The 24,189-nt window shown below is 59.5% G+C and overlaps 8 protein-coding genes across 8 annotated transcripts; 4 read left to right on the top strand and 4 right to left on the bottom strand.

Moving 5' to 3' along the window:
• Positions 1–406: 406 nt before the first annotated feature.
• Positions 407–1,535, bottom strand: VDAG_06411 (chlorocatechol 1,2-dioxygenase; the record flags this gene model as incomplete). The annotated part of the gene is made up of 3 exons (XM_009658789.1): positions 407–784; positions 973–1,209; positions 1,296–1,535. 3 exons carry the CDS (start codon positions 1,533–1,535, stop codon positions 407–409), a joined length of 855 nt encoding a protein of 284 aa, XP_009657084.1.
• Positions 1,536–3,652: 2,117 nt separating this feature from the next.
• Positions 3,653–6,403, bottom strand: VDAG_06410 (sexual differentiation process protein isp4; the record flags this gene model as incomplete). Its single annotated transcript, XM_009658788.1, has 6 exons — positions 3,653–4,382; positions 4,436–4,641; positions 4,707–5,121; positions 5,178–5,517; positions 5,575–6,132; positions 6,205–6,403. 6 exons carry the CDS (start codon positions 6,401–6,403, stop codon positions 3,653–3,655), a joined length of 2,448 nt encoding a protein of 815 aa, XP_009657083.1.
• A 746-nt stretch (positions 6,404–7,149) lies between these two features.
• Positions 7,150–8,950, top strand: VDAG_06409 (3-oxoacyl-[acyl-carrier-protein] synthase; the record flags this gene model as incomplete). The annotated part of the gene is made up of 4 exons (XM_009658787.1): positions 7,150–7,180; positions 7,587–7,954; positions 8,006–8,728; positions 8,789–8,950. 4 exons carry the CDS (start codon positions 7,150–7,152, stop codon positions 8,948–8,950), a joined length of 1,284 nt encoding a protein of 427 aa, XP_009657082.1.
• Positions 8,951–9,405: 455 nt separating this feature from the next.
• On the top strand, positions 9,406–10,569 carry VDAG_06408 (uncharacterized protein; the record flags this gene model as incomplete). Its single annotated transcript, XM_009658786.1, has 3 exons — positions 9,406–9,904; positions 10,027–10,295; positions 10,333–10,569. 3 exons carry the CDS (start codon positions 9,406–9,408, stop codon positions 10,567–10,569), a joined length of 1,005 nt encoding a protein of 334 aa, XP_009657081.1.
• A 291-nt stretch (positions 10,570–10,860) lies between these two features.
• On the bottom strand, positions 10,861–13,168 carry VDAG_06407 (uncharacterized protein; the record flags this gene model as incomplete). The annotated part of the gene is made up of 4 exons (XM_009658785.1): positions 10,861–11,605; positions 11,662–12,534; positions 12,957–13,033; positions 13,145–13,168. 4 exons carry the CDS (start codon positions 13,166–13,168, stop codon positions 10,861–10,863), a joined length of 1,719 nt encoding a protein of 572 aa, XP_009657080.1.
• Positions 13,169–14,130: 962 nt separating this feature from the next.
• VDAG_06406 (DNA damage tolerance protein rad31) lies at positions 14,131–15,647 on the top strand (the record flags this gene model as incomplete). Its single annotated transcript, XM_009658784.1, has 2 exons — positions 14,131–14,404; positions 14,461–15,647. 2 exons carry the CDS (start codon positions 14,131–14,133, stop codon positions 15,645–15,647), a joined length of 1,461 nt encoding a protein of 486 aa, XP_009657079.1.
• Positions 15,648–17,061: 1,414 nt separating this feature from the next.
• VDAG_06405 (uncharacterized protein) lies at positions 17,062–20,396 on the bottom strand (the record flags this gene model as incomplete). Its single annotated transcript, XM_009658783.1, has 3 exons — positions 17,062–19,614; positions 19,680–19,775; positions 19,890–20,396. The coding sequence occupies 3 exons, from the start codon at positions 20,394–20,396 to the stop codon at positions 17,062–17,064; spliced, it is 3,156 nt and encodes a 1,051-aa protein (XP_009657078.1).
• A 1,889-nt stretch (positions 20,397–22,285) lies between these two features.
• On the top strand, positions 22,286–23,513 carry VDAG_06404 (uncharacterized protein; the record flags this gene model as incomplete). Its single annotated transcript, XM_009658782.1, has 2 exons — positions 22,286–23,086; positions 23,163–23,513. 2 exons carry the CDS (start codon positions 22,286–22,288, stop codon positions 23,511–23,513), a joined length of 1,152 nt encoding a protein of 383 aa, XP_009657077.1.
• Positions 23,514–24,189: the final 676 nt, after the last annotated feature.

Here is a 24,189-nt window from a genome sequence, read left to right as displayed (position 1 = left end):
TATGCATCCATCACACTAGGCCACCGGTCAGGTACCCGTGTGTCTCCCCCACAGGACAGAGCAATAGCAGACACGAGGGTGTGCTTATTATCTGGCCCTGATTCAGGTGCCCGCGTGGGAGCCGTACATGTGATGCATATTCGCAGGGTGTGACTCGGGGGCCTGAAGATGGTGGAGCTAGGCACTCGTCCTTGACACGGCTCGTTCTATCTGCTACTTTGCCCAACAGGACTACTTTTCCCTACGAAGGAGGCCTGACCCTGCATGGCTTGCCACTCTGCCGAGTCGATGAACGACGCACCTCTAGTCTAACAATATCCAAAAGCATGCCGCCCGTTGAAATGAGAAGATGAAGAAGGAAAAGGAGAAGGAGAAGGAGAGAGAAGGGCATCAGAGCAGGGAGGCATCAAGCCGCCTCGGCCAGGACAAAATCAAAGCCGACCCGCCATCTGGCGCCCATGGGATCCGTTTCCTCGGCCGGGCGGAACACGGCAATGAGGTCCTCCTTGACGGCGAAGACGGTGTCGTCGTCGAGGTGGGGGTCCTCGGCATCGAAGAGCTGGGTCGTCAGCGTGCGGCGGCCGGGACACGAGACGATGAAGTGGATGTGGGCCGGGCGGAAGGGGTGGCGGTCGAGCAGGCCGAGCAGGCGGCCGGCGGGCCCGTCGTCGGGGACGGGGTAGGGCGGCGGGCGGAGGCAGTAGAGGGCGAAGCGGCCGTCCGGGTCGGTGGGGAGGCGGGCGCGGAGGTGCATCTCGGGCTGCGCCGGGTCCTGCTGCTCGTACTGGCCGTTGGGGGCGGCGTGCCAGACGTCGAGGGTCGCGTTGGCCAGGGGCGTGCCCGCCGGGGGTCAGGACGCGGCCGGTGAGTGCGTCAGGCGGAGGCGTAGCAGGGGTCTGTCAGGAGAGAGGGGTTGGATGAGGCGTTGGCCGGCAGACGGGAGGACGAGGCCGCGGTGCGAGTAGAAGGGACCGAGGATGGCGGACGGTGTCGAGTTGCCGGGGCCGCGGCCGTCGGAGTCTTCTTGGGTGTGCACTTCGGACCGCCTCGGGCATCAGAGGTTCGCGGCTGCGTCTGGAGCGGAGAGGAGGGCCTTGGGCCTTGCTTGACCGAGGTGATCTCGTCGACGAGGGACTCGAGGCCGAGAACGTCGCACACGAGTTGCGTCTCGTTGCGCGCGTCGTTGCTCATCTGGCCGGCCTCGTTGAGCTGCGACGGTGTCAGTATGGCGATATATCGGGTGTCTGGCCTTGGAACAGAGGGGCTGGACTCGGCTGGACCAGGGCAGTACATACGAGCTGGATGCCGGCCATCCACTCATCGGCGGTGAGCTCGACCTCACGAGCAAAGTCATGCAGGTGACGGAGGAGGGCGGGCATGATCTCGGCCAGGCGGGGGTTGGCATTTCGGCCGGTGGCGGCGATGACACGTGCTGTGAAGCCAGGGTCGAGAGCCGAGCCGAACCTTCCGGAAGAGGCGGGATTCGGGGCCGACTTCTCGGAACTATGCCCGTCGCTTTCTGTTTCCCTGGGCATGGTCGTGGTGGTGGTCGTCGTCTTCTTCTTCTCCCCGTCGGCGGCCACGATGGCGGACTCGTGGTGTTTCTCGTCGGCACGAACAGCGTGTCGTCTTGTCGGAGCAGGATGAGGATGCCTAGGGGGATAGTGATGTTTAGAGGGTTGGTGATGCTTTGGGGGATGTTGTCTCAGTGTCGTGAATCGAGGTTGAGCAGCGGCTGACTCGGGCGGCGCCAACTTAAAAGAGGGGCCGCATTGGGTCTGGTGAGGAGAAGCCGAACAGGTGCTCCTGTTGAGGCTGAGGTTCGACCGCTGTTCGAGGGTTGGAGGTACCATGGCGGTGATGGTGATGTTGATGGCGTTTCCTTTCCTAGAACAAGCTTCCAGAACGGGCCGAAGCAGTGAGTTGGTGGATTGCTGGACGAGGCCGCTCGTGGTCTAGATGTCAGGATAGAGTGTGGGCGAGCCTGGGGAAGATGAAGTTGCCGAGCGATCTGAACCTCGACTTGACTTTGGGGAAAGCTAAATGAATCCAAGGTTGCAAAACACGGTGGACTGCAGCAATTCCGGTGGAGGATCGTGCAAAAAGAAATCACTTGTCTCGCCGGCGATGATGACGACTTTAGACGGTTCGTGTTTTGTGATTCTATAATCACCTCGCCTAGCCCGGTGTCCTTTCACTGCCCCCTGATGCAATACATTCACCTCCTCCGCCTACTTCTACTCCTCCTGACCATCATGGTCCCGCCCCCTCCATACCCGCCAATCTGCCGCAACCCGGCCACTCCCTTGACAATACCGGCCCCGCGCAGCTGACAAGCCTCGCCTCTCCTGTCTGGAGGCAAAGAAACACACGATGAGCATCAACAGCCTGCCGGGGAACAGGCCGGGGCCAAGAGACGTTGTCGGAACTCCATTGCCCAGCATCGCCAAGTGGGATGGAGCGTGGCAGGGTTGCTACACGGGGTCTGGTTCCGGCTGCAGATTTCGACATGTCGCTTTTTTGACACATGTCTTATCCCAGGGCCAAAAAACGAACCCCACCCTCACCACCACAATCTGCACGTCGCTTGTTTGGTCCATGGTGATCTCACTCACCTGTCATGATGCAGATGTATATAAAAATGAAGAAGAAGCAAAGAAAAGTAAAAAAAAAAAGAAGAAAAGGAGAGTGACAGCTACACAGGCCATGCCGCTTCTTACCAGCAACCTGGTCCGGCAGGGCCGCCCCGCTCCCTCCTCTCTCACCACCATACGTGTCGTCGCCGCTGAAGAGCGAGCAAGGGTGAGAGTGAGTGAGAGAGAGAGCGGGCTGAGCAAAAGGAAAATAACAGAGGCACAGACCAGCCGCGAAGATGCATTCTGTATGGCAGCTTACTTCTGCAATTGCTGACCACCATGTCCTCCGAGAGCTGAGGAGACGCAAATGCGCCACTCTTGCTGATACGCGTCTGCATGGCACTGAAAGGAATCGTCTCCTCACATCGGGCTGGTAGGTGCGTGAGTATGGCGTTGGGGATACATGTTCCTGGAGAGAAAGGATGACAGCATGTTGTGGAGAAAGGTTGTGGGATGGGCGATACGCGGACAAGCGCAGGCAATCTTGGACAATGTTTGCGACGAACGGGTGGGATCGAGGCAGAGGAGGAAAGCGGAACATGAAGGGGGAGGAATTGCGGGATGCCTTACGACGCAAACATGCACTATGGGAGTTTCATGCGGCCTACGACAGAGGCAGTGCTTTGCCCGGGCTTGCCAGGGAGCCTGTTCTTCGAGTCGTCTCTTACCCCATGCTCACCAGCGAGACGCGACGTTGCTTGGCGTCCGAGCAACACGAAGGCTGAGGACGCTTGGCCAGGGGTGGAAAAGGGGGGAAGAGGCTACTATCATATCACCCTGCATGTTCACGTTTGACACGCTTTCAACTGCCTTGCTCTGCCAAGGCCATCCAATTCAACCGTGGGTCTGACGAACAGGCAGACTACGTACATTTTAACTTCTAGACCGCATCCACGCGCCTCCGGAAGACCCTCCCACGCATCCCCGGCACCCCTGAGTGAAGAATCATATGCAGACGCTCCACCTCGCTGCAGCCTCCTCCCTCGTGCATCACGCTGCCGGGGGCTCTCCCCCACTCACCACGAGCGCGGACCAAACGTCTCCCCCTCACCTACGAAGGCCTGAATGGCCTCATTCTTAAAGTCCATCGTCTCCTTGTACACAGTGTTGCCCCACCACTTGGGCGGCTCAATCTTATGCATCGATAGCGCGAAGAAGATCACGAGCGTCGCGAGCGCCAGACCAAGGTCTAGACCCGATGATGTCAGGAAGTTCAGCCGCGACCACCATCCAAAGTGGCGCTTGCGAATCCAGTAGTTGAAGGTCATCCCCACGATGCCCCAGCTGAGATAGTTCAGCGGCGTCGCTGGCGGGATGCTGCCGGCACCGCCAAAGATGAGCGGCGCCATGAGGAAGCTGAAGGGCGACTTGGGCCAGCGCTTCCCTGCAAAGTAGATGATGACGGGCACCACGGCGCCGACGCCGAAGAAGATGAAGAGGCCCGAGTAGATCTGGCCGGGGGAGAACATGCGCGCCGGGCCCAGGAGACCCCAGATGACCGACGCTGCGAAGAACACTCGCGCGCCGGGGCATGTGAAGCGGTCCACCTGCTCCGGGGTGCAGACGCCCTCCACGCGCTGAAGCGCGCCGTTGAGGACAAAGATCTGGATGACGCACGAGATCGTCGTCGACACAACCTGGGCCCAGAACATGGTGCGCGGGGGGATCTTCATGTAGTGGCCAAACTTGAGATCGGCTACGAAGCTGAGCGCGCGAGACATGGTGATGTAGCCAAACGTCTTGAAACTGTAGTGTTGTCAGAGTGATGCCTCGCACGACGGATGAGCAGGCCATCTTACATCATCAACGCCAGCGGCCGGCCGGGCTGGATATATCCGTACACAAACTCGGTCATGACGTTGAGGCCGATCTGGTGGTTCGTGACTGCTTGGATGATGCCGATCGGCACGGAGAAGAAGAAGGAAATGGCCACGGACAGCAGGAATGCCCACCAAGTCATCATGGTAGGGTATCCTAGAACGGCCACAAATCCTAGACCAAGCATCTGCACATTCGTCAACTTTGGAGTCCCCCCCCTGTACCTAGCCAGCTAGGTGTTTGTGTACTTACGACTGCGAAGAGAGACCAATACCACCAGCTTGGAGCCTCCTTATACTTCTTCATCAGTCTCATGTGAACATCAGGCTTCTCCTTGGCGCTGTTTTGGTACTGCTGCCAGATCTGCTTTCCGTTGTGCAGGTATGTGTACACGATAAGAGATGAGATGGCGGCGAACGACAGGCCGTACGACATGGCAAACGTTGTGCTGATGAACAGAGGCGAGTAGTTCTTGTAGGCCTCCTCGTCCAGCGTCATGTCGGGCCTGAGGATGCGGCTCGTGTTGTACCGTTGCCCAGTGTTGTCGTAGGTGCCCGAGTCGCTCATGGGCAGATATTGCGCGTACCATACGCCAGTGTAGTGGAAGATGGAGCACAAGGTGATGAAGAAGAAGATGACGCCGACCATCGTGTTGGCGATTGCTTCCCTGAAAACCATCAGAAAATATTCGGCCACTGCGGCGAAGGTGTCTGCATGACCTACCAAGGAGGAATCAGAGGAGAGCCGACGAAACCAGAAATCTGCGTCCAGTCAAATGTGAGAGGCAACAGTGAGAGACCTGTCGAGCCGCCGAACAGCTGATTCACAACGGGGTTTCTGGGGGCCATCCAAGTAGCAAACGCAAAGACGCTCAGGCACTTGACAAAGTACCCGGGAATCCAGTAGTAGCAGAACGCCCCCAGAGTGACCAGCGCGAACCACTTGTAGCGCGGCATTCTCCCGCCGAGGATTGAGGGGTCGGGTCTGTCGCTGCGGTCGTACATGGCATTCATCAGGGTCACAGACACCAAAACGCCGGGCCAGATCATGGATGCGGGATAGACTGCGAGGTCAGCCGGGATGCTTGTACAAGGGGCAAGGGGAATCGAAGAACCCATACCGAGAAACTTCCTCAGAATACCCGCAATGCCGTATCCCAGGGATTGCGTCGAGATGGTTAGCAGCATCTGGAAGGTGAGGCCAAAATCCTGCTTGTAAAAGACGAGCTGGGCCAGAATAATGTCCGTAGCATAGGCGACTGAGAAGGAAACACTAGCCATCACAACGATGATGGAGTGCTCCTTTCGGTTGAAGGGACCCGGGTTCAGACTCCAGCGGATGCCAAAGGTCTCAAAGCGTCTCGTCGGCATGACTTTGGTCCAGCCATGGCCTATGGGCCACGAAATGATCTGAGCGACGAGGGGGCTGATGCCAATGGACGGCGAGCGTAGAGAGAAGAACGTGTTCATAGAGGCACCGAGGACGACAAGGAGCAAGCCGATCGTCCAGGCTCGTATGGTGTTGCAAGGTGCGTCCTCGTCGTAATTTCGAACGGCGGAGCGGACTTCGGCATAAGGAGAGTCCTCCTCGTCCTCCTTGTCCATGGCGAGCTCGTCGTCGGCCACGCTATCCCGCCGGGCGCCTGGTCGCGCGTCGTACTCCTCGGGGAGGGCAGGATCTAAGAGAAGTTCATGTTCGGATGCTTGCTCATCATCATCACCGACATCGCCCTTGAATGCTCTTGACTCACCCCATTGCGAGAGACTCTGCTGTAGGTCCCCGACGGGGCCGGAGCTTTCTTGGAAGCCGGCGGCCGTCAGGCCTACGCTCTTGTCCGTCTCGCGCCCACTTGCTGCAGCCCCGGCCGTGGAGGTCATCTCGTAGTCATCGTACTCAGCGGCAGCACTGGGGGCTGTCTTGGACACACGGCTGCTTGAAGTTCGCGCCATGATAGGCGTCCCACTTAGATGGGAGATGTATACAGCGAGACGATTCCCCCGCGGGCGTGGAAGGCAGTGGGCTTAAATGGGGGGGGTGATTCTGTTGAGCTCTGGGCGAGCAAGGGGAAAGTGGTGGAAAAGTCTAATAGTATAGTTCGCGGCGTCGCAGAAGCCACAAATGAAGTGATTGTCGTGTTCGGAGTCAAGAGTGTCGTGGCGAAGGCCGCGCTGTAGGTGACTACGCGTCGTGGGAGTGTCACCAAAGCGGCGCTCAAGGTTTAGTGGCGGTGGTGTTTTCGTCGTCTTGAAGGCTAAGTACGTCGCGTTCTAAAATGTGGCCATGATATCGTTCGGTGTGATTATGGCGGAGATGACGGCAAGCAATGAGCGAAGGATTCTATACAAGGATAACAGAATGCCGGACTTCGAATTGGCAAAAAGAGTCTGTCCTCTTCGGCAATTGAGATCTATATGGTTCGCGTTCAAGATTGCAAAGAAGCTACGATGCTGAGAGACGAGTGTTCGATTGATTTGAGTTGAGGTGCGGTCAATGCGTGTTGTATGGCTCGAGCCGCATGAGAACGAAACGTGGCCCGGGTCTAAGCCTTGGGCTTGGGCCTAGGTCTTGAGTCGAGGACAGGAGTTCCTCAGAGATGTGTGCGAATGTGTGATCAGAACATGCTGGCGATGTGCAAAGGTAACGATATTCAATGGCTGAATATTAAATAGCAAGCCTTGAGTAGAGCCGCAGCACGATGATCGCGTCAGACGACGTGTTGCTTTGGGGTAGGATGAGATGGGAAGGTGAAGCTGAGCACCGCCCCTTCCATCCGCATGTCCCATGTCTCGCACTGTGCAGATTAGCTTTTTAGGGGTCTTCGGCCGCGATTCAACACGGTCTGGCCACTGTCAATACAGTGTCGAGTTCGGTTGTAGCGTTCGAGACCTGAAACTCGACCGAATCGGGCCTAGCATAATCCTTGCCGGAGCTCATCCCTGACCATCGACCTTCAAGCTCTGACGTCCCTTGCTTTGAAGGTACGTATTTTGACTGTGAGCAAAGAGAGGCACTACACGGCAGACGCAATCGCCTCTGAGCTCGCCAGTCTCAATTCTCTTCGGCTCGTCTCACACCTTGAAAGCTAGAGAGAACTCTGGCATGGCAGGATAATGCGACGAGTCGTCGTGACAGGCCTCGGCGCCATCACGCCCCTCGGCGTTGGCGTTCGCACCACCTGGTCCCGTCTCCTCGCTGGCGAGTCGGGCATCACGACCCTGGACCACCTCGAGCCGCGCCAGCGCTGGAAGGACATGACCAGCAGCGTCGCCGGCCTCGTACCGACAGAGCAATGGCGACCATCCGAGTGGCTGGGCCCCACAGAGATGCGCCGCATGTCCACATTTGCCCAGTACGCCGTCGCCAGCGCCCAGATGGCTCTCGACGACGCCGACTGGCACCCTTCGAGCCACGAAGAGAAAGAGGCCACGGGCGTTTGTCTCGGCAGCGGCATTGGCAACCTCGAAGAGATCTACGACACCAGTCTGGCGTTTGACCAAGGCGTGAGCATCCCCCGCCTGCTCGGGACGTTGTTGAAGCTAACTCTGTGCCAGGGTTACAAGAAGGTCTCGCCGTTGTTCGTGCCCAAGATCCTCATCAACATGGCCGCCGGCCACATCTCCATGAAGCACGGCCTCCAGGGTCCCAACCACGCCGTCACTACGGCTTGCACGACGGGGGCTCACTCGATCGGCGACGCCAGCCGCTTCATCGCCTTTGGGGACGCCGACGTCATGGTCGCCGGCGGTACCGAGTCGTGCATCCACCCCCTGACCTTTGCCGGCTTTGGCAGGGCGCGGTCGCTGTCGACGAGGTACAACACCGACCCCGCAGCGAGCTGTCGCCCCTTTGACGCCGGCCGCGACGGCTTTGTCGTGGCCGAGGGGTCGGCCGTCTTTGTCCTCGAAGAGCTCGAGCACGCGCGGGCGCGAGGGGCCCGGATCTACGCCGAGGTCAAGGGGTACGGGTGCAGCGGGGATAGCCATCACATGACGGCGCCGCGGGAGGACGGCCATGGCGCGTTCAGGGCCATGCGGGCGGCGCTGAAGAATGCCGGCATCAGGCCGGCCGACGTTGACTACATCAACGCCCACGCCACGGGCACCCAGATTGGAGACGCTGCCGAGGCGTCCGCCATTCGGACACTCATGATGGGCGACGAGGGCGTCGCTGACGAGTCTGAGGTTGCTGTCAGCAGCACAAAGGGTGCAGTCGGGCACTTGCTGGGAGCGGCCGGCGCTGTGGAGGCTATGTTTTCTGTGCTGGCGGTCAAGGAGGTGAGTGGCCAGCTAGCCACTGCGGAAAATGCAGGCAGTGTATGCTGACAATCTACGCAGAACCTCATCCCGCCAACGTTGAATCTGGAGAATCCCAATGTTGGGCCGAAACTGAACTACGTGCCGCTCAAGACGCAGGAAAAGGAGGTCAAGGTTGCCTTGTCGAATAGCTTTGGATTTGGCGGTACGAATGCTACCTTGGTATTTGCCAAGTACCAGTGATGCACTTGGAGGGATCACATGTAGAACCTCTGTATCATCCTTGTCATCCTGTATCATCCTGTATATCAACACACCAATATTAACTTTACATAACTGCTCTTCAATGTCTGAGGCGATGCAACCCCCACGGAGACCCTGATCGCCCCCACCCAAGACGACATGTGCACAGCACCAACAGTGGCACCGATGGCCCGTGCACAGCAGCGATCCGTGGTTTCGCCGGCGCTAGCATGTGCTGGGAAATGGGGATTCCAGCTCCAGAAGGTCGATGCGTTCATCAACTTTTTTAGATGCATGACGTTCAGACACCCCGAGTAGTGGTCACGACTCTCCTCCTTCCACCCCCACCACCACCATCACCTCGCCTGCGTCTCTCGGAAGTCTAAAGCCACGGGAGCTTGGATCGAGCGAAACCCCCCTCGTGTATGCCATATCTCGCCCAGCACACCGCAACAATGGCCTGCCAAAGCTGCAGGCAGCACACCCGGCTCCTCGCCAGGAGCCTCCGCGCCACGGCCGACCTCTACCCAGCCGGCTTGACGACACTGACAAGAGCGACGGCGACGACGACAGCGAGTCCGACATCAACAGCCTCCTCCCCGGCAGCGTCCGCGAGACGACGACCCTTCAGCAGCTCCGCGTGCCGCCGCGCTGCAAAGACCCCCACGCGACCGTCAGCGCCCGCCTCGTCCGTCGGCCCAGGCACCCCCGGCACCGCCCCTGACGAGCAGACGGGCCCCGTCTCGGGCGCCCTCGCCGGCGCCCTGCGCGGCAAGTTCCAGCCCAACCTCGGCGGGAACCCCTACGTCCTCAGCAACCAGCTCGACAAGCTGTACAAGGTCTGCGCCGCGCCGGCCGCCTACACCATCTCCGAGGACCTTCGCAAGGCCGACAGCGTGCCCAAGACGGACGACGGCGAGGAGCTCGGCACGCCTCACGGGCCGTGGCTGCAGAGTGAGTTTCCTCCTGTTCACCCCTTCGATCCTCTCCCCATCTTCCTTCCCTTGGGGCTCCCCCCCCCCCCCCCCCCCCCTTTTAAGAAGAAAAGAAGAGGGAGCCGCCAAAAAGTATCTTAGCCCTCGGCCCGTTCAGCTCGTGGTCCCACGTCACCATGCTGCACATGTACCTCATCATCGCGCGCATGCGCTGCCTGGACCGCGACGCGGCGCGCACCATGCAGGCCCAGTTCGTCGACAACTTCTTCTTCGACTGCGAGCGCGTCATGCACCTGAACCACGGTATGACTTCTTCGGCGCTGCGCCAGCGCTACCTCAAGGACATCTTCATGCAGTGGCGGGGCCTCATCGCCGCCTACGACGAGGGGCTCGCCAAGAAGAGCGACAGGGTCCTCGCCGCCGCCCGTCTGGCGGAACCTGTTCAAGGCCCGCGAGGACGCCGACCTCCGGAGCCTCGCCGCCGTCGTCGCCTGGATGCGCGCCACGCTGCGCGACCTCGAGGGCATGGCCGTCGACGACATTGTCGCGCGGTCCGCCGCCGTCTTCCTGCGGGACCCGAGGGGCATGTTCAAGCTCGTCGACGAGCCGAGCGCCGCGCTCAAGGGCGTCTTCAAGGACGGCGACGCTGCTGAGGCGCCCCAGCCGGACGCCGTCAAGGCGTGAAGCGGACGTCTGCATCATCGCACAAACGGGGCGTTCCTAGCATGCCCTTCAAACTGTGCCTCGGATCTTCTCTGGGAGAAGTTTCGAATCCTGTCATAGGCCAGGATTCTATGTACTATGTATCACCAGCTCATCACAATACATGTAATCATAGTGTACAATGCTGAATATGCCTCTATGTTGAAACACGGGCTAGAAAGCAACAATGGCATGCAGCTGGCTCACTTTGGCATCTGACGGCTATGCATGCATGGTCTCTCATAAACTTCGTATTGCCTCATTGACCGAGCACTACCGCAATTCTACCGACGGAAAGTACCTCGGCCCCGCGAACCCCTTGGCTATCACAGCCTGAATATCGATGTTGCTCGACGATTCACGATGTGGACTCCACATCTTTAGTAAAATGAACCGCCCAGACACGGGCGGATCGAAGCGTATTGTACACTTGCTCTTGTCCTTCTCGATGAAAAACTTGGCATGAGGCACCATCAAATCACTGCCCCCGGCGCTGGCCTCGTGCGCTGCCTGCTGGTGTGCATTGGCAGCTTCGGCCAGTGTCATGTTCTGCGTGTCGCGCCGTCGGGCCGCCGGCGACCAGGCATCGACGAGGCCGTACTCGTCTTGCGCAAAGGGGTTGCCCTCGTCGCTACTATCGCTCTCAAAAGGTAGAGAACCGATCCGGTTGGGGGGTCGTCGATAGAACATATTCGTCATGGGTTCATCGCTCTCTTCCTCGTCGCATTCCGTCGTTATGTTGAATGGCGGCGGGTCAGTGGCAAAGTCGGGCGGCATCTGGGCCGTGCTTTGGTTGTCCTCTTCGTCATCAGAATAGTTATGGAGAGGCCTCGTGCGCAGCCGCGTCCGCGTGACGGTCGTACCATCATCATTGTGACGTATCGATATGATGGGCGCCAGAGCGCGCGGATCCCGAGTACGCCCTGATCTGGGGGGCGCGTACTGTATCTGATACTGAGTCGTTCGGGTGAGCAGATCGTCCTGGTTCATGGAGACAAATATCATGCCCTCGCGCACACTGCGAAACAGTGTTTAGCCATGATGGGGGGAGTCTACCCGAGGTCAGTCACTTACGGCGACGAGTAGTTGCATGACCCGGGCGCCTTGATGACGAGCTCCTTGAGACTGAAGACGGTTGCGCCCTGATGTCTCAGAACAATGTTGCACTTGCTAGACTTGGTGCAATACACGGTCGGGTCGTTCTTGAGTATGTTTTCGTATGCGTAGGAGGACTCGTTGGCGAAGAGCCCGCCGTCGCAGCTGACGATTTCCATGGTCAATTCGCCCGGTTCGACTTGTCCATATCGGCCGTATCGGAATCCTTTGAAGCTTGCAGCGATTCTGTCCGAGTCTAGCTTGCGTCGCTTGGGGCGACGGCTGTCGTCGGCGTATTCGGGCGGTCGTAGAACTGGGGACAAATGGCCGGGCGAATTCATGGAAGGATGGGACGGGGCTGAGGGCGAAAATGTCTGCTGCGGGCGGCGATGCCACATGGCTCTGACCGAGTCGACATCGTCCCCCTCGTCCTCGGGGGCTGAGATGTTCAGCCTCGACGACCCTCTGCCGCTCTGGGGTCCGCCTAGAGTGTGCATCCTCATCGGGGGAATGCGACGACGGGTGCGCCTCTGGTCGTCGTCATCGTCGGCCCAAGGGTCTGAGAGGTAGTTTCGTGAGTTGTCCTGGTTCGCCATGGGGTCGAGCTCCTGGGCTGCGTTACGCTGAATGTCCCGATGGTGCTCAAGGAAACGCACGGTACTGGCGCTGGCGGGGTTGTAAAGGCGGTTTGGGGCGGTCAGGTATTCAGAGTCACTCAGTAGTTCGTGATATTCTGCTTCAAACGCCCTGTCAGCAGCCTGTTGCCGACTTCGTAAGCGGGCTCGGTCGGTCCCGGTGACGGTGACGGTATTTGGTGGGAGGAGGGGGAAGAGGTGGTCGGCAACGGGGTGACTGAGAGTATTTCCGGGAGGTGCTGTCGAGGCGTCGATGGTCCGTCGAACCCAAGCCAAGTTGGCTCTCAGCGGTGGTAGTCGTCAATCCGAGGGAAGGGGTGGAAAGTCGGTATCTCGTGAATCTCGTGTTTGCCAGTGGTCGGAAGCCGGTGGCGGCATTCTTCGGTCGGGGCGGGGTCAGCTGGACAGAGAGGACGGGCAGAGCGGGCCGATGCAGTGTGCCTCTCGGAAGACTATGAGGTGCGAGAGATGTCTGCGGTAGGGCGTGGTGGCATAGCCAGGGCGATGCTTGACGTGATCTCGACTCTGAGCCGGAGAGAGGGTGGGAGGTTGCGGTGACGAAGCGGTGGGAACAGTAGACGTCAGGGCGCTGAGAGTTGAACAAGGTGCACCCTCCACTTTCAGGACGCCGATACCTACTACTTAGCCGGTGAGTGACTGATGGCGGGCGGAGGGCCAAGTGCGAGCGTGGGCGAGTAGACGGGCACGGCGTCTAGCTAGAAGGGGCTAGTGACGACTGTACCATGTGTGTCAGATGCACCCCTGCGCAGATTGGGACATGGTCGAGGCGCTGGTTCTCAGCTCAGATGCTGAGGGTAGGTCGATACCGTAGGTACACGGCAAGAGGCCATGTTGCTTCGGGACGAGCGAAGTTGAGGAGACTCGTTCTTCGATGTGAATCCGGCCTGCTACGATGTCCATCGCCAAGGTCATGCTGCCATTGCCAAGGCCGTGCTGCCATTGTCAAGGCCATGCTCCTCCCACCGTGTCCCTCTCCAAAGTCGTCCGGCACTCAATGTGCTTGCCACCCATCCTCGGCACTTCTTGCCTCGTGATCTCAGACGCACCTTCCCAAGAAGAATGTGGCAGGCAGGCAAGGTGCGCAGCTCTGATGCCTCTAACTTGTTGAGATGGAAGGTGCTTGCAAAGATACCTCCAGGAAGGGAAGCAGCAACGCCCCCCCCCCCCATATACGTCATCCAGTCACGGCCCAGCCGTATCTCGGAAGCCGCCAGGTGGCCCCGCTTAGCGCAACTGACCCAGATGGAGCTGCCCCAGCCGGGGCCCGTGCCTTTGGCTCGTCCAGGTACAAACCGACAGACACCAATGAAGGGCCTCCGCTGCAAACGCGACAAGTCGATCGACACCATGTCTTGACCATTTCTTCGCTTTTCGCTTTGTTCGCCTCGCCATCACAGTTTCCAACTCAAGCATACAGCACCTCCCTCCACTCTCAAGGGACTATCAAGGCCAACAAGTGCGCTCAAGTCGATGACTAGGCCACCATTGAGGATTGATAGCGAGGCAACTGTCATTCGTCTGACCCGTGCTCCTCGACACTCACTCATCCCTCGTGGACGCTCACCCAGCCTGATACTGGGTCACCAACCGAGTCGGCGCAACAGTATTCTGGATATCACAACCTAAGCTTCCCGACGAGTTGCAGGAGGCATAGAGTCATAGGGGTCTTTCCCATCTCATATCGGCGAACATCCCGAACCTCGACCGACTAGTCACTTGCGTTTCCGCGACTCCGCTACTCAAAGGACCGCGGTTTTCGTCTTCCACCTTCCATCTCACCACAACTGCCACCATGGACCCTTCAACAGACATCAACAACAACCCTCCGCAGGATCTCCCTGTCGACCTGAGCCAGAACTTTCATGCCGCCGCGATGGATCAGGTCCTTCCCGAGGCTCTCCAGGAAGTCGCGCCAGGCGCCATACCTGAGATTTTTCCCGGCATGCTGCCCACTGGCGAAATGTTCATGCCTCAACTGGCACAGACACAACACTTTGACCCGAGCCAACAACTGTTCCAAGCAAACGGTGTCATTCCTCCCATACCGCACAACGCCATCAGCGCTGGTGAGCGAGCACCTGCCCTCTTCCCGTGGCTGTCGAGCACAAGCTAACCCATCTAGATGAAATCGCCCTCTACGACCGCCAGATTCGCCTCTGGGGCATGAAGGCCCAGGAGAAGATTCGCGGCGCCAACATCCTGCTCATCACCATGAAGGCCCTCGCCAACGAAGTGGCCAAGAACCTCGTCCTCGCAGGCATCGGCTCCCTGACCATCTGTGACGGTGACGTTGTCACCGAGGCCGATCTCGGCTCCCAGTTCTTCCTTGCCGCCGACCACTCGCTCGTTGGCCAGAATCGCGCCAAAGCCGCCGCTCCCGCCGTCCAGAAGATGAACCCACGCGTCGTTGTGCACGCCGACGCCGAACGCGTCCAGACCAAGGGGTCCAGCTACTTTTCGGCCTTTGACATTGTCATCGCCACGGACCTCGACTCCTTCACCCTGAACATTGTCAACACAGCGACTCGCCTGCACAACAAGGCATTCTACGCTGCCGGCTGCCACGGCCTCTACGGGTTCATCTTTGCCGACCTCATCGAGCACGACTACGTCATCCAAAGAGAGCTCAGCAACGTCGCCACCAAGCTCGGGCCCGAGACTCGTACTCGCAGCGTCGTCGATGTCCAGACGAAGAAAGAAGGCGGAAAGACCATCGAGTCCGTCACCAAGCGCGAGCTCTACTCAACGTGGTACCTCGCCAGCGACGTCGTCGCATCCCTGCCCCGCGAGTACACCCAGACGCCCCGCCGCAAGCGCGCCGTCACCCCCGCCCTCTCTTGCCTCCGCGCTCTCTGGGAGTTCCAGACGCTGAGCGGCGGGCGCCTGCCGGGGCACACAAAGGAGGATCTCGGCCTCTTCACCAAGCTGGCGACGGCGCAGCACGCGCAGCTGGGCCTCCTCTCCGAGACGCTTCGTTCCGAGACGCTGCGCAGCTTCCTCCAGAGCCTGGGCGGTGAGATGGCGCCCGTCGCCGCCATCCTCGGCGGCCAGCTCGCGCAGGATGTCATCAACGTCCTCGGCCAGACGCAGCAGCCCATCCAGAACACGGTCGTGTTCGACGGGAACACCATGGAGGCAAACGTCTACCCGCTCCACCCCTCCGGCGCCCTGGGCCGCGACCTCCTGTCGGAGAGCATGCCCGCCGCCCTGCCCAACGGTGGCGTGGCCCTCGGGGATCCGGGCATGATGATGCCCATGTCGATGGACGGCATGGACTTTGTCGGCGCGGCGCCCGTGGTGACGCAGTAAGGTCTGCGACAGGGGCACGAACTACACTAGCATCTCGGAAACGCGCGCCACTTTTTGAAGGGGGGGGGGGACATGGTAGAACGACCAAGCTGGTCACATGACGCTACAGGGCGCGGGCGAGAGGCGAGGCCGGAAGATATCAAGGATATGATAGAAGAAGACAAAAGGAGCGCAGGGCAGATTTCTGATCTGCATAATAGCATTTTGATTTCGTCGACAGCATGTAAGGTCTGTGAATACCCGTGACATTCTCATTCGGATCGACTTGGATCCGCATACCACTCCATGTCAACCCTGCTTCGGCTTCAATCTCTCAACTTGCCCAAGTCCCAACAGGCTTTGGGGCGAGAACAACAGACTGTCACAAGTGCAACATCACGTCACGAGGAGCGATGCAGTCATGTTCTTTTCCTCAAGGACTTTCATTCCGCAGGCATACCAGCCTCTTGCACACGGAGGTGCCTATGCAGCAAAGAAAACACACAAAAAAAAACCCCCAAAGACTTCTCTTACTCCCTTTATCACACAAACAAGAAAAGCAGAAAAAAACGCAAAGTGCAGAAAGAGGAGCTCTCGCGCATCGCTCCGTTTCTGGGTTGAGAAGGGGGGAACCCACTGAACAATATGCAGAGGAACGAGACCCCGCGGTGTTGTTCACAGATTGTTCCCCCCCACCAATCCACTTTGCCTCTGGGTCTCATTGACATGTCGTTCTCCTCCTTAGACTGTCATCGCCGGAGACCATTCGCGTATCCATCCGTCCGTCGGGAAGGGGAAGAGGGCCGCCCTCATGCCATTTCCAGACGATAAGCTGAAGAAATATAATGCTAGACGCAACCTTGTCCCCATAAACACGGGGACGAAGGGCGAGAGGGAAATGATCCTATGCCGCGCCCATGGTGATACACAAAAAATGTCAAAACCAACGCCTCGCTGTGTGTGTGTGTCAAGATTCACCGCGGACCACATCCTTTTTTCTTGATCACGCTCTCCATACTCGCGCTCTACCCCAATTTGCTCAGTCCGTGGTCGTCTTCGGCTTCCGGGGTCGCAAACCATATCGATTCGCCCGTGGAGGAGACGCATCTGCCTCCGCCCCAATGATAGGCTCTGGGGCTGTCTTTGAAGCAGCGTCCCCCACGTCTTTCTCGACCGACTGAATGGCAGTCGAGATGAGTGCCTTGCTCGCCCTCTTCAATATCCTGGGGGCCGTCGTCTTGGGAACTTTCGGGGCACTCTGCGCTGTTCTCCTCGAGCGCCGTTTGGGGCTCTTTTGGTCGGCACTTTGAGCCGGCATACTTTCAATTATAGTTTTGGGGGTCGTCTCCCCGTTATACTCGGGTTTCATTGTAGTTCTCTCGTCCGGAGCACGGGGAATGCGAGCCGGTCGAAGCTCCCCGACGTCGTCGTTCCTCTAATTCGAACCACGCCGGTCTTGGGCTGGCATGCTGTGGCGCCCTTTTTGCTGCCACTGATTCCACGATCGAACAGTCTGTGGGCCGCGGGCCGGCGGCTGCTCGGTAGGTGTGTAGTCTTTGATATTGTCCCCGGGGACGTACTGAACAGTTCGGAGCTCCTGCGATGGGCCGTGGCCCTGTCGGTGCGCGGGCAGCGGCGCCGGGGCGAGCTCTCGGTATCGCCCGGCATTGTTGGGCGTAGATGCTGCGCTTCCCGCCTTGCCGTCAAAGTTGGGTCCACCAAATGGCTGAAGCGTGAACGGCATCATAGAAGGACTCTCGCCCATCGGTTGTGTGGGGGAGGGCGCAATGTTCGCATAGGAGGAGGAGTAGCTTTGGGTGCCGTATGGCGACGGCATCGCATGGTTCGTGCTGATACCAGGGAACGGGTAGCTCCCGGACCCGTGAGAAGGTGCACCGGACTGCATGCGAGAAAAGGGCGTGTCCTGGCTATGCCGACCTCCGCCGTAAGGGTAAGCCCCATTGCTGTTATCTGTATGGCTCTGCTGTTGAGGCCGTAAGGGAGGAAGCGACGGCGACCTGTGGTCTAGATGAGGGTTTGAGAATGGCATTCGCGAAGCCGGTGGTGGCCGAGGCTGAGAGCTATAGGTGGGTTGGTGTCGCCCGTAGCTGATCGGATGAGGATCAGGCTGCACGGACAACCTGGAGTCAATCTCCAATCGGGGGTCGATAACCCCATAATGGACTTGGGGGGGATCATGATATGATCGCAGGGACGACATCTCAATGGGGCGGGCGGGAGCCGTTTCCTGGTGCATGATGGACCGAATCGGCGTTGGTTCGATAAGGTGACTGGAGGACTGGCGCCCCCGACCGCGAACCGGCGTTTCCATGAGAAGAGGGCCATCATGTTGCAGAGCGCCAGGGTGGAAGGACCCGCGCAGAGAAGACTCCTCAATCGGTGGCAGTGATACGGAAGATACGGGATCTTGCCTGAGGTGGCCGGGCAGCTTGCTCGGTGCTTCGTCATGGGTCCTGTGAAGGGGAGGAGGTTGATCCTCCATAATGTGAGCTAGCGAGTGTCGCTTCTCCGGCGGCGCCTCGGTCTCGAGCATATCGTCCTCTCTCGAGCGCTTGGAGGCTCGCCCCATAGCGGGAGCCGCTAAAGGAGCAGCAGCAGCAGCAGCAGCAACCGGCTGGTGAGGAGGGACCGCCGCGCACAGGTCGGCGAGAGCAGACAAAGCCAGGGTGTCAGGTACCTGAGGAGGTGGCTGCACGGCAGGGGCGTGCTCGATGAGCATGTCGCGAATGGCATCGTACCTTCTGATGGGACGGGTTGCAGCCGCCTCGGGCGGCGCCGTTGGAGCCACTTTGGGCTCTTCTGTCGACAGGGCGGCTTCGCAGAGGCTGGCCAGGCCTTTCGAATTGGCCGCGGAGGCGTTGTCGGGGATGAACTGAGCTGGCTCGGGAGTGGCACGTGCCGATTCTTCAAACTCGGACTGTCCAGCCGATTCAGTGGTGGCCATCTGCTCCCGCTGCGCTTCCATCTCAGCGCGGATCTTCTTGAGGTCCATCGTCTCGGGCGTCTCAAGCTGGTCTGCGTCTATACCATCACGCTCACAGACTGCTGCGAGAACAGAGGCGCAATGCCTGTGCAACTCCTTGTCTCGATTCTTCAGCTCGGTGCTGATGGTTTGGAATGCCCGCGAGGCGTGGAGGGTCTTGCCGCTGGGGGTAAGGTAAACGACAGGCTTGTTCCTGATCTCGTCGGTCTTGGGGGACTCGGCATCGTTCTTGCTCTGAGGGAGGAAGTAGCCGTAACGAGGATGCAGCTTGTGCTTTTCGACGACTTCCTGGTCCATGTCTTCCTCGACCGCTGCGCGAGCATCATGTCTGGCAAGCATGGGATCGTAGTGCCACGTATTGGTATCATTGTGACCGTAGTACTTGCCTCTCTTGGCCAGGGTCGCAGAACGCGTGGGATCGTTGGTCGAGTCGCGATAGCCGATCTCGATGGGATCGAGCTCCCACGACGGAGGCACGATGATGCGGTTGTTGATGAGCTTTTGGTCCTTGATCTCTTGCTTTGTGGGCACCCTGTTCACCTGGCGGCAACCATACTCGTCGGGTGGCGACACCCAGGCCGGGAGAGCAGGCTCACGGTCTTTGGGGGCCACAGGCGCGGTGCCGTTGGCGTTCTCCGGGACGGGGGTGCTTTCGCTCGACTGCTGCTCCGAGGTGTCGGCGTCCACGGTGGGCTGGGCGGAGAGCATGCTCTGCGTGTGCTTGACGGGCGCCACTGGCTGGTCCTTGGCCCTGCGCTTTGGCTGAGCCTTTGTGGGTGCCTTGCCTTTGGTGAAGGGCTCGGGCTCGGGCTCGGCAACCGCTGGAGCAGGCGCCCACGCAGCAAGGCGGCCGTAGTAGGCCTCTGTGCCCTCGACAAGCTGAGGGTAGGGGACGAGGTGGCCATTGTGGTAAACCTCGTAAGGGCCGAACTCGTCGATCTCCTTGTCTGTCAATTGCTTGTAGAGATACTTCTCATCCGGGGTCTGCTTCCGAGTCAGTCACGAAGTTTTGGCAGTGTGAGAAAGAGGCATGGAAAGGGGATACGTACATCGATCGGCAGACCGTTCTCCCAGAGCTCTTCGAGGACGTCGAGGCGTCGAATTTGGGCGTCGAGGAAGCGTTCCTCAGCATCCTCCAGGCAGTTCTGTGAGACGGGACGGGGTGGGTTAGCAAGAGCCTCTTTTTTTCGTTTTTTTTTTTTGCGACCCCTTCGTTTCCTCATCGGAAAAGAAGATGACAGCAGCATGAGGCGATTTACCTTGAAGATGGAGTGGTAGGCCTGTGTCTTTTCTTCGTGGAATTTCAGCTCAGCATTGGTGCTGATGACGCGGCGGCGGGCGGCCTTGTCGACTTCGGCGTCGAGTCTAGCGTTGAGTTCCTTGATGAGGACGTGATACTCGGGGACGCGCTTGTGGTAGTCGGCGTCCTCCTTCATGGCCTCGATCTGCCTGTCGGCGAGGTCGGCCAGGGCGGGCTTGATGACGGAGGCGAGCTCGTTGTAGTAGGCCTTGAGCTCGCGCTGACGCTCGTAGCTGGCCTGGGTCTTGTCATCGTCGAATTGCTTTGTGCGACCGCGACGGCCGCCGATGGTTCTTTTGGGACCGGCGGCGGCGTTGGCTGCGGCGATGGCGGCGGCCGTGGCCTTCTTGGTGGCGGCAGCGGATTTTCTGCCACGACCACGACCCTTGCCCTTCTGGGGCGTGGGTTTGGGGGTCGGCGTTGGCGTGGCGGACGCCGACTCTGCCGGCTGTTCTGTATCAGACATGATAGCGATGAGGCTTCATGAATGAATTGCGAAGCGGGCAAAGGGGGGTGGGTGGCTTGAGGATAGCGTGGGTTGAGGGTTGAGGAAGGGTACCTATGTGGAATGATAGGTCTGGAGAAGGGCAAAAAAGAGGCTCGGGTGAGTTTGGGTGTGTGTGTGTGTGTATGTGTGTGAGTTGGAGAGAGCCTTCGCCGGCAGACCCTCCGAATAAGAGGAGAGGGGCGATGTAGGGATGCTGGGAAAACAGTGGAAGGGGATGAGGAGATGCTGGAGATGAATGTGAGAGAGGCGAGAGTGAGGCTGGAGGTTGGCCACCGAGGGTGTGCGTGGTCAACGTCGTTCCTTCCACGGATGATGGTGAGAAGGGGGCGCAGAAAGGTGGCAGGCGGGCGGATGGCGATGTTTTCCTGGCGACGAATCGGGAGATGGGGCAAATGAAAAGGACATCAGCAAAAAGAGCAGCTCTCGCTGAGCAGAGGACAATGGTTTTGCGAATGCGCAGGGCGCGGTGAATGGCCCTGGATAGCGACGGCAGGGACTCGTCGTCGAGGTCGATGGTGGCCCTTTTTCTCCCGGCTGCAACAATAATACGTCCACGTCCAGATCTGGCTCTGGCTGGTCGCTGCTGGCTGGTGCCTCGCGCTGGGTGCTTGGCCTTGGCCGGTCTGGGGCACGACCTGCCGTGCGAGGTACCTAGGTACACGCTACAGACCACAGGCCACAGGCCACAGACCACAGACCACAGACCACAGACCACAGGCCACAGGCCACAGGCCACAGGCCACAAGGCCCCCATCTGCGCCGTGTGGACCAGTGTCAGTGGACCACCCCCCCCGAGAGCACGCGCTCTCCTGCCAGCTACAGCCGCAGACGCCAGCCAATCCGGACGACGCTGGGCCGCTCACACGCCACCTGATTGGACCGGCGCCTGTGAAAATCCGGGAGCCGCAAAAATCTGACCCCTGTACTCAGGGGATGTATCGTGTACCTTACTTGGCACTGGGCCAACCTGGGAAGGCCACCAATCCGCCTTCTCTCTGACTTCCGAGGTGAAAGCATTCTGCAGAGCACGGAATTGCGGAGGTGAACTGCTGGTTGCCGGCCGGCAGGCAGACGTGGTATATGGTTTGCATGGTCAAGAATCGCGTCGATGGAAACCCATTGATGCCAGGTATCCAGTGATGCCAGGTATCCAGCCTCGAGCTCCTCGACCGACAAGTCGACTATCAGTGTAAGAGCCTTATGATGAAAAGGAGAACGTGACGGTCGGCATTGTTCCTCGCCATGACGTGTCTATGCTTCTTCTATTAGCCGGCATTATGAAATTCTTTGACAACTATATTTGTTCTCTTGTTGGCTCGGCCGCTCCCTTGATCTGAAACCCTGTCGATCGCTGGCCACCTCATGCAGAGCAAGCACCAAGTCGTGCTGTGGCTGTGATGGCAACATTTGAGCCAACGAAGTCGATTGCCACTGGAATGATTGAGTGCAGGCCATGATAGACAATGCTTCTCCGAGGCAAAAGGGCAAAAGATCTCTGAGGCTAACGAGTCTTGCTCTCCTCTCAGAGTTTCTTTTCCAATACAGCTCGCTCCCAGCAAAGTTGGCCATCTCCGCGCACTCCCTCCATCAGGTCCCGAGTACCTGCAGCGCCCCACAACGCGCTTTCCCCCCAATCAGCACCATCCCAAGCCAGCGGCATGGCGGGACATTCCCGACCCGCCCGGCGCTACCACCGCCGATAGAAAAAACGTCAAGCATAATCGCCGTGGGGCAGAGCCCGGCACCTGTGTCCTCCCTCCTCCCCCCCCCCCCTCTCCTGAAGTAACCTTACCTCCGACTGCCCGCGACGACATTGTCTCCGGCTGTAACACGAACGGATCGTCACCATGGCCAAACGACGCGTCGGCTCCAACTTTCCCGACGCTCCCAGCCGCTCCAAGAAACTCAAGCACAGCGCCCCTCCCCCGCCAAAACACCCCAAGAACAAGACCGCCTCGAAGCAGAAGCAGCAGAAGCAGCAGAAGCACCAGCAGCAGCACCAGAACCAGAAGCCCGTCCTGCCCTTTCGTCCCCATGACGCCATCCTCCTCGTCGGCGAGGGCGACCTCGGTTTCGCCGCCAGCCTCGCCGCGCACCACGGCTGCACCAACCTGACGGCCACGGTGCTCGAGAAGAACGAGGCCGAGCTGCTGGAGAAATACCCCCACCCCAGCGAGCACATTGCCAAGATTCTCGCGCCCAACACGGCCCAGCCTCTCTCCGACAGCGACAACAACAACAACAACAACAACAACGGCTCCGAAGGCGAAGACGAAGAAGACTACGACAGCGACGGCAACCCCCTCCCCGCGGCCCCCCAACCACCGCCGACGACGAACCGCATCCTCTACAACACGGACGCCACGGCCCTGCGCCCCTTCACCGCAAAGGTCGACCACGGCCCGCGCACCCTCCTCGCCGGCAAGGTCGGCGCCTTTGCGCACATTGTCTTCAACTTCCCCCACGTCGGCGGCCGCTCGACGGACCAGAACCGCCAGGTCCGCCACAACCAGGCCCTGCTCGTCGCCTTCTTCGCGCGCGCCCTGCCGAGCCTCGCCCCCGGCGGCCGCGTCACCGTCACGCTGTTCGAGGGCGAGCCCTACACGCTGTGGAACGTCAGGGACCTGGCGCGCCACGCCGGGCTCGACGTCGACACGAGCTTCCGCTTTCCCTGGGCCGCCTACCCCGGCTACCGGCACGCGAGGACCCCTGGGCGTCGTCAAGGCCAGGGGCGGCGCGCGGAGAGGCGAGCACGGAGACGAGGGCGGCGCCCAGCAGCAGGAGCAGGAGCAGGAGGAGGGGGAGGGGGAGGGGGAGGGAGACGAGGAAGAGGAGGACGGCAGGGAGGGCCGAGGGCCGCTGCAGGCGCGTCGCAAGGGCGAGAGCAAGACGGCGTGGAAGGGCGAGGAGAGGGCCGCGAGGAGTTTTGTCTTCAAGAGGAAGGAGGAGGCTGCCGGGGACGCTGCGGGCAAGAACAAGAACAAGCAGAAGCAGAAGCCTGAGGCTGAAGCTGGCGGGAAGAAGAAGAGGCACAAGATTGATGTCTCCGATTCGGATTCCGACTCTGACGAATAAAGGCGACTAGAACTACAGCGGGCACAGACGCTGGCACGCGAGTTGCTGCGAATAGGAGTTCTTTGGATTCATTTACGGCGCCGGTAGAGAAGTCAAAAAAGAAAAGACGGTGGGATCGGTTTTCATGGAGGCATTGATACCCAGACATAAAAAGTTCAGAACAGTTGTATACATATATGTACATGCATATCTATATCCAGTCCGACGCGTGAGCGCAGCGCCCCTTGACTTTCAATCATCACACACGTCACTCTCCAGAGACTCGTCTCCATCCAACACGTCAGGTACGGAGCACATCTCATTCAAGAACCACCCTTGTCCCCTCCAACCCCCAAAGCGTCGAGCTGCCCCGCTCGGAATGATGCCCCGGATACTCATACACGAGCAACAGTATGCGTATGCGCGCAAGCGTGTCCCAAAAGCCAAAAACCAGCTACCGTTTCGATCAAACGCCGTGTTTCCCTTTTGCTCCAATAACCCTCGTGGGGGTTCGATCAGTAGTGCAAGCCTTGCTCGCCGCCTCATACGCTGGCTACGGTCGGGCACGATCGCCCGCCATCTGGCCGAGCGGCCATGGTCCCTATGCATATCATCTCAACCCCAAACGCCGATGCAGCCATATTACTCGTCCGTCGGTGCAAAAAGAGAGGGAAGGAGACAGTTCAAGCACGGACTT

The sequence above is a fragment of the Verticillium dahliae genome, genomic scaffold (assembly GCF_000150675.1).
Source record: "Verticillium dahliae VdLs.17 supercont1.12 genomic scaffold, whole genome shotgun sequence".
Lineage (NCBI taxonomy): Eukaryota > Fungi > Ascomycota > Sordariomycetes > Glomerellales > Plectosphaerellaceae > Verticillium > Verticillium dahliae.
This window is presented reverse-complemented; position numbering and strand designations above follow the sequence as displayed.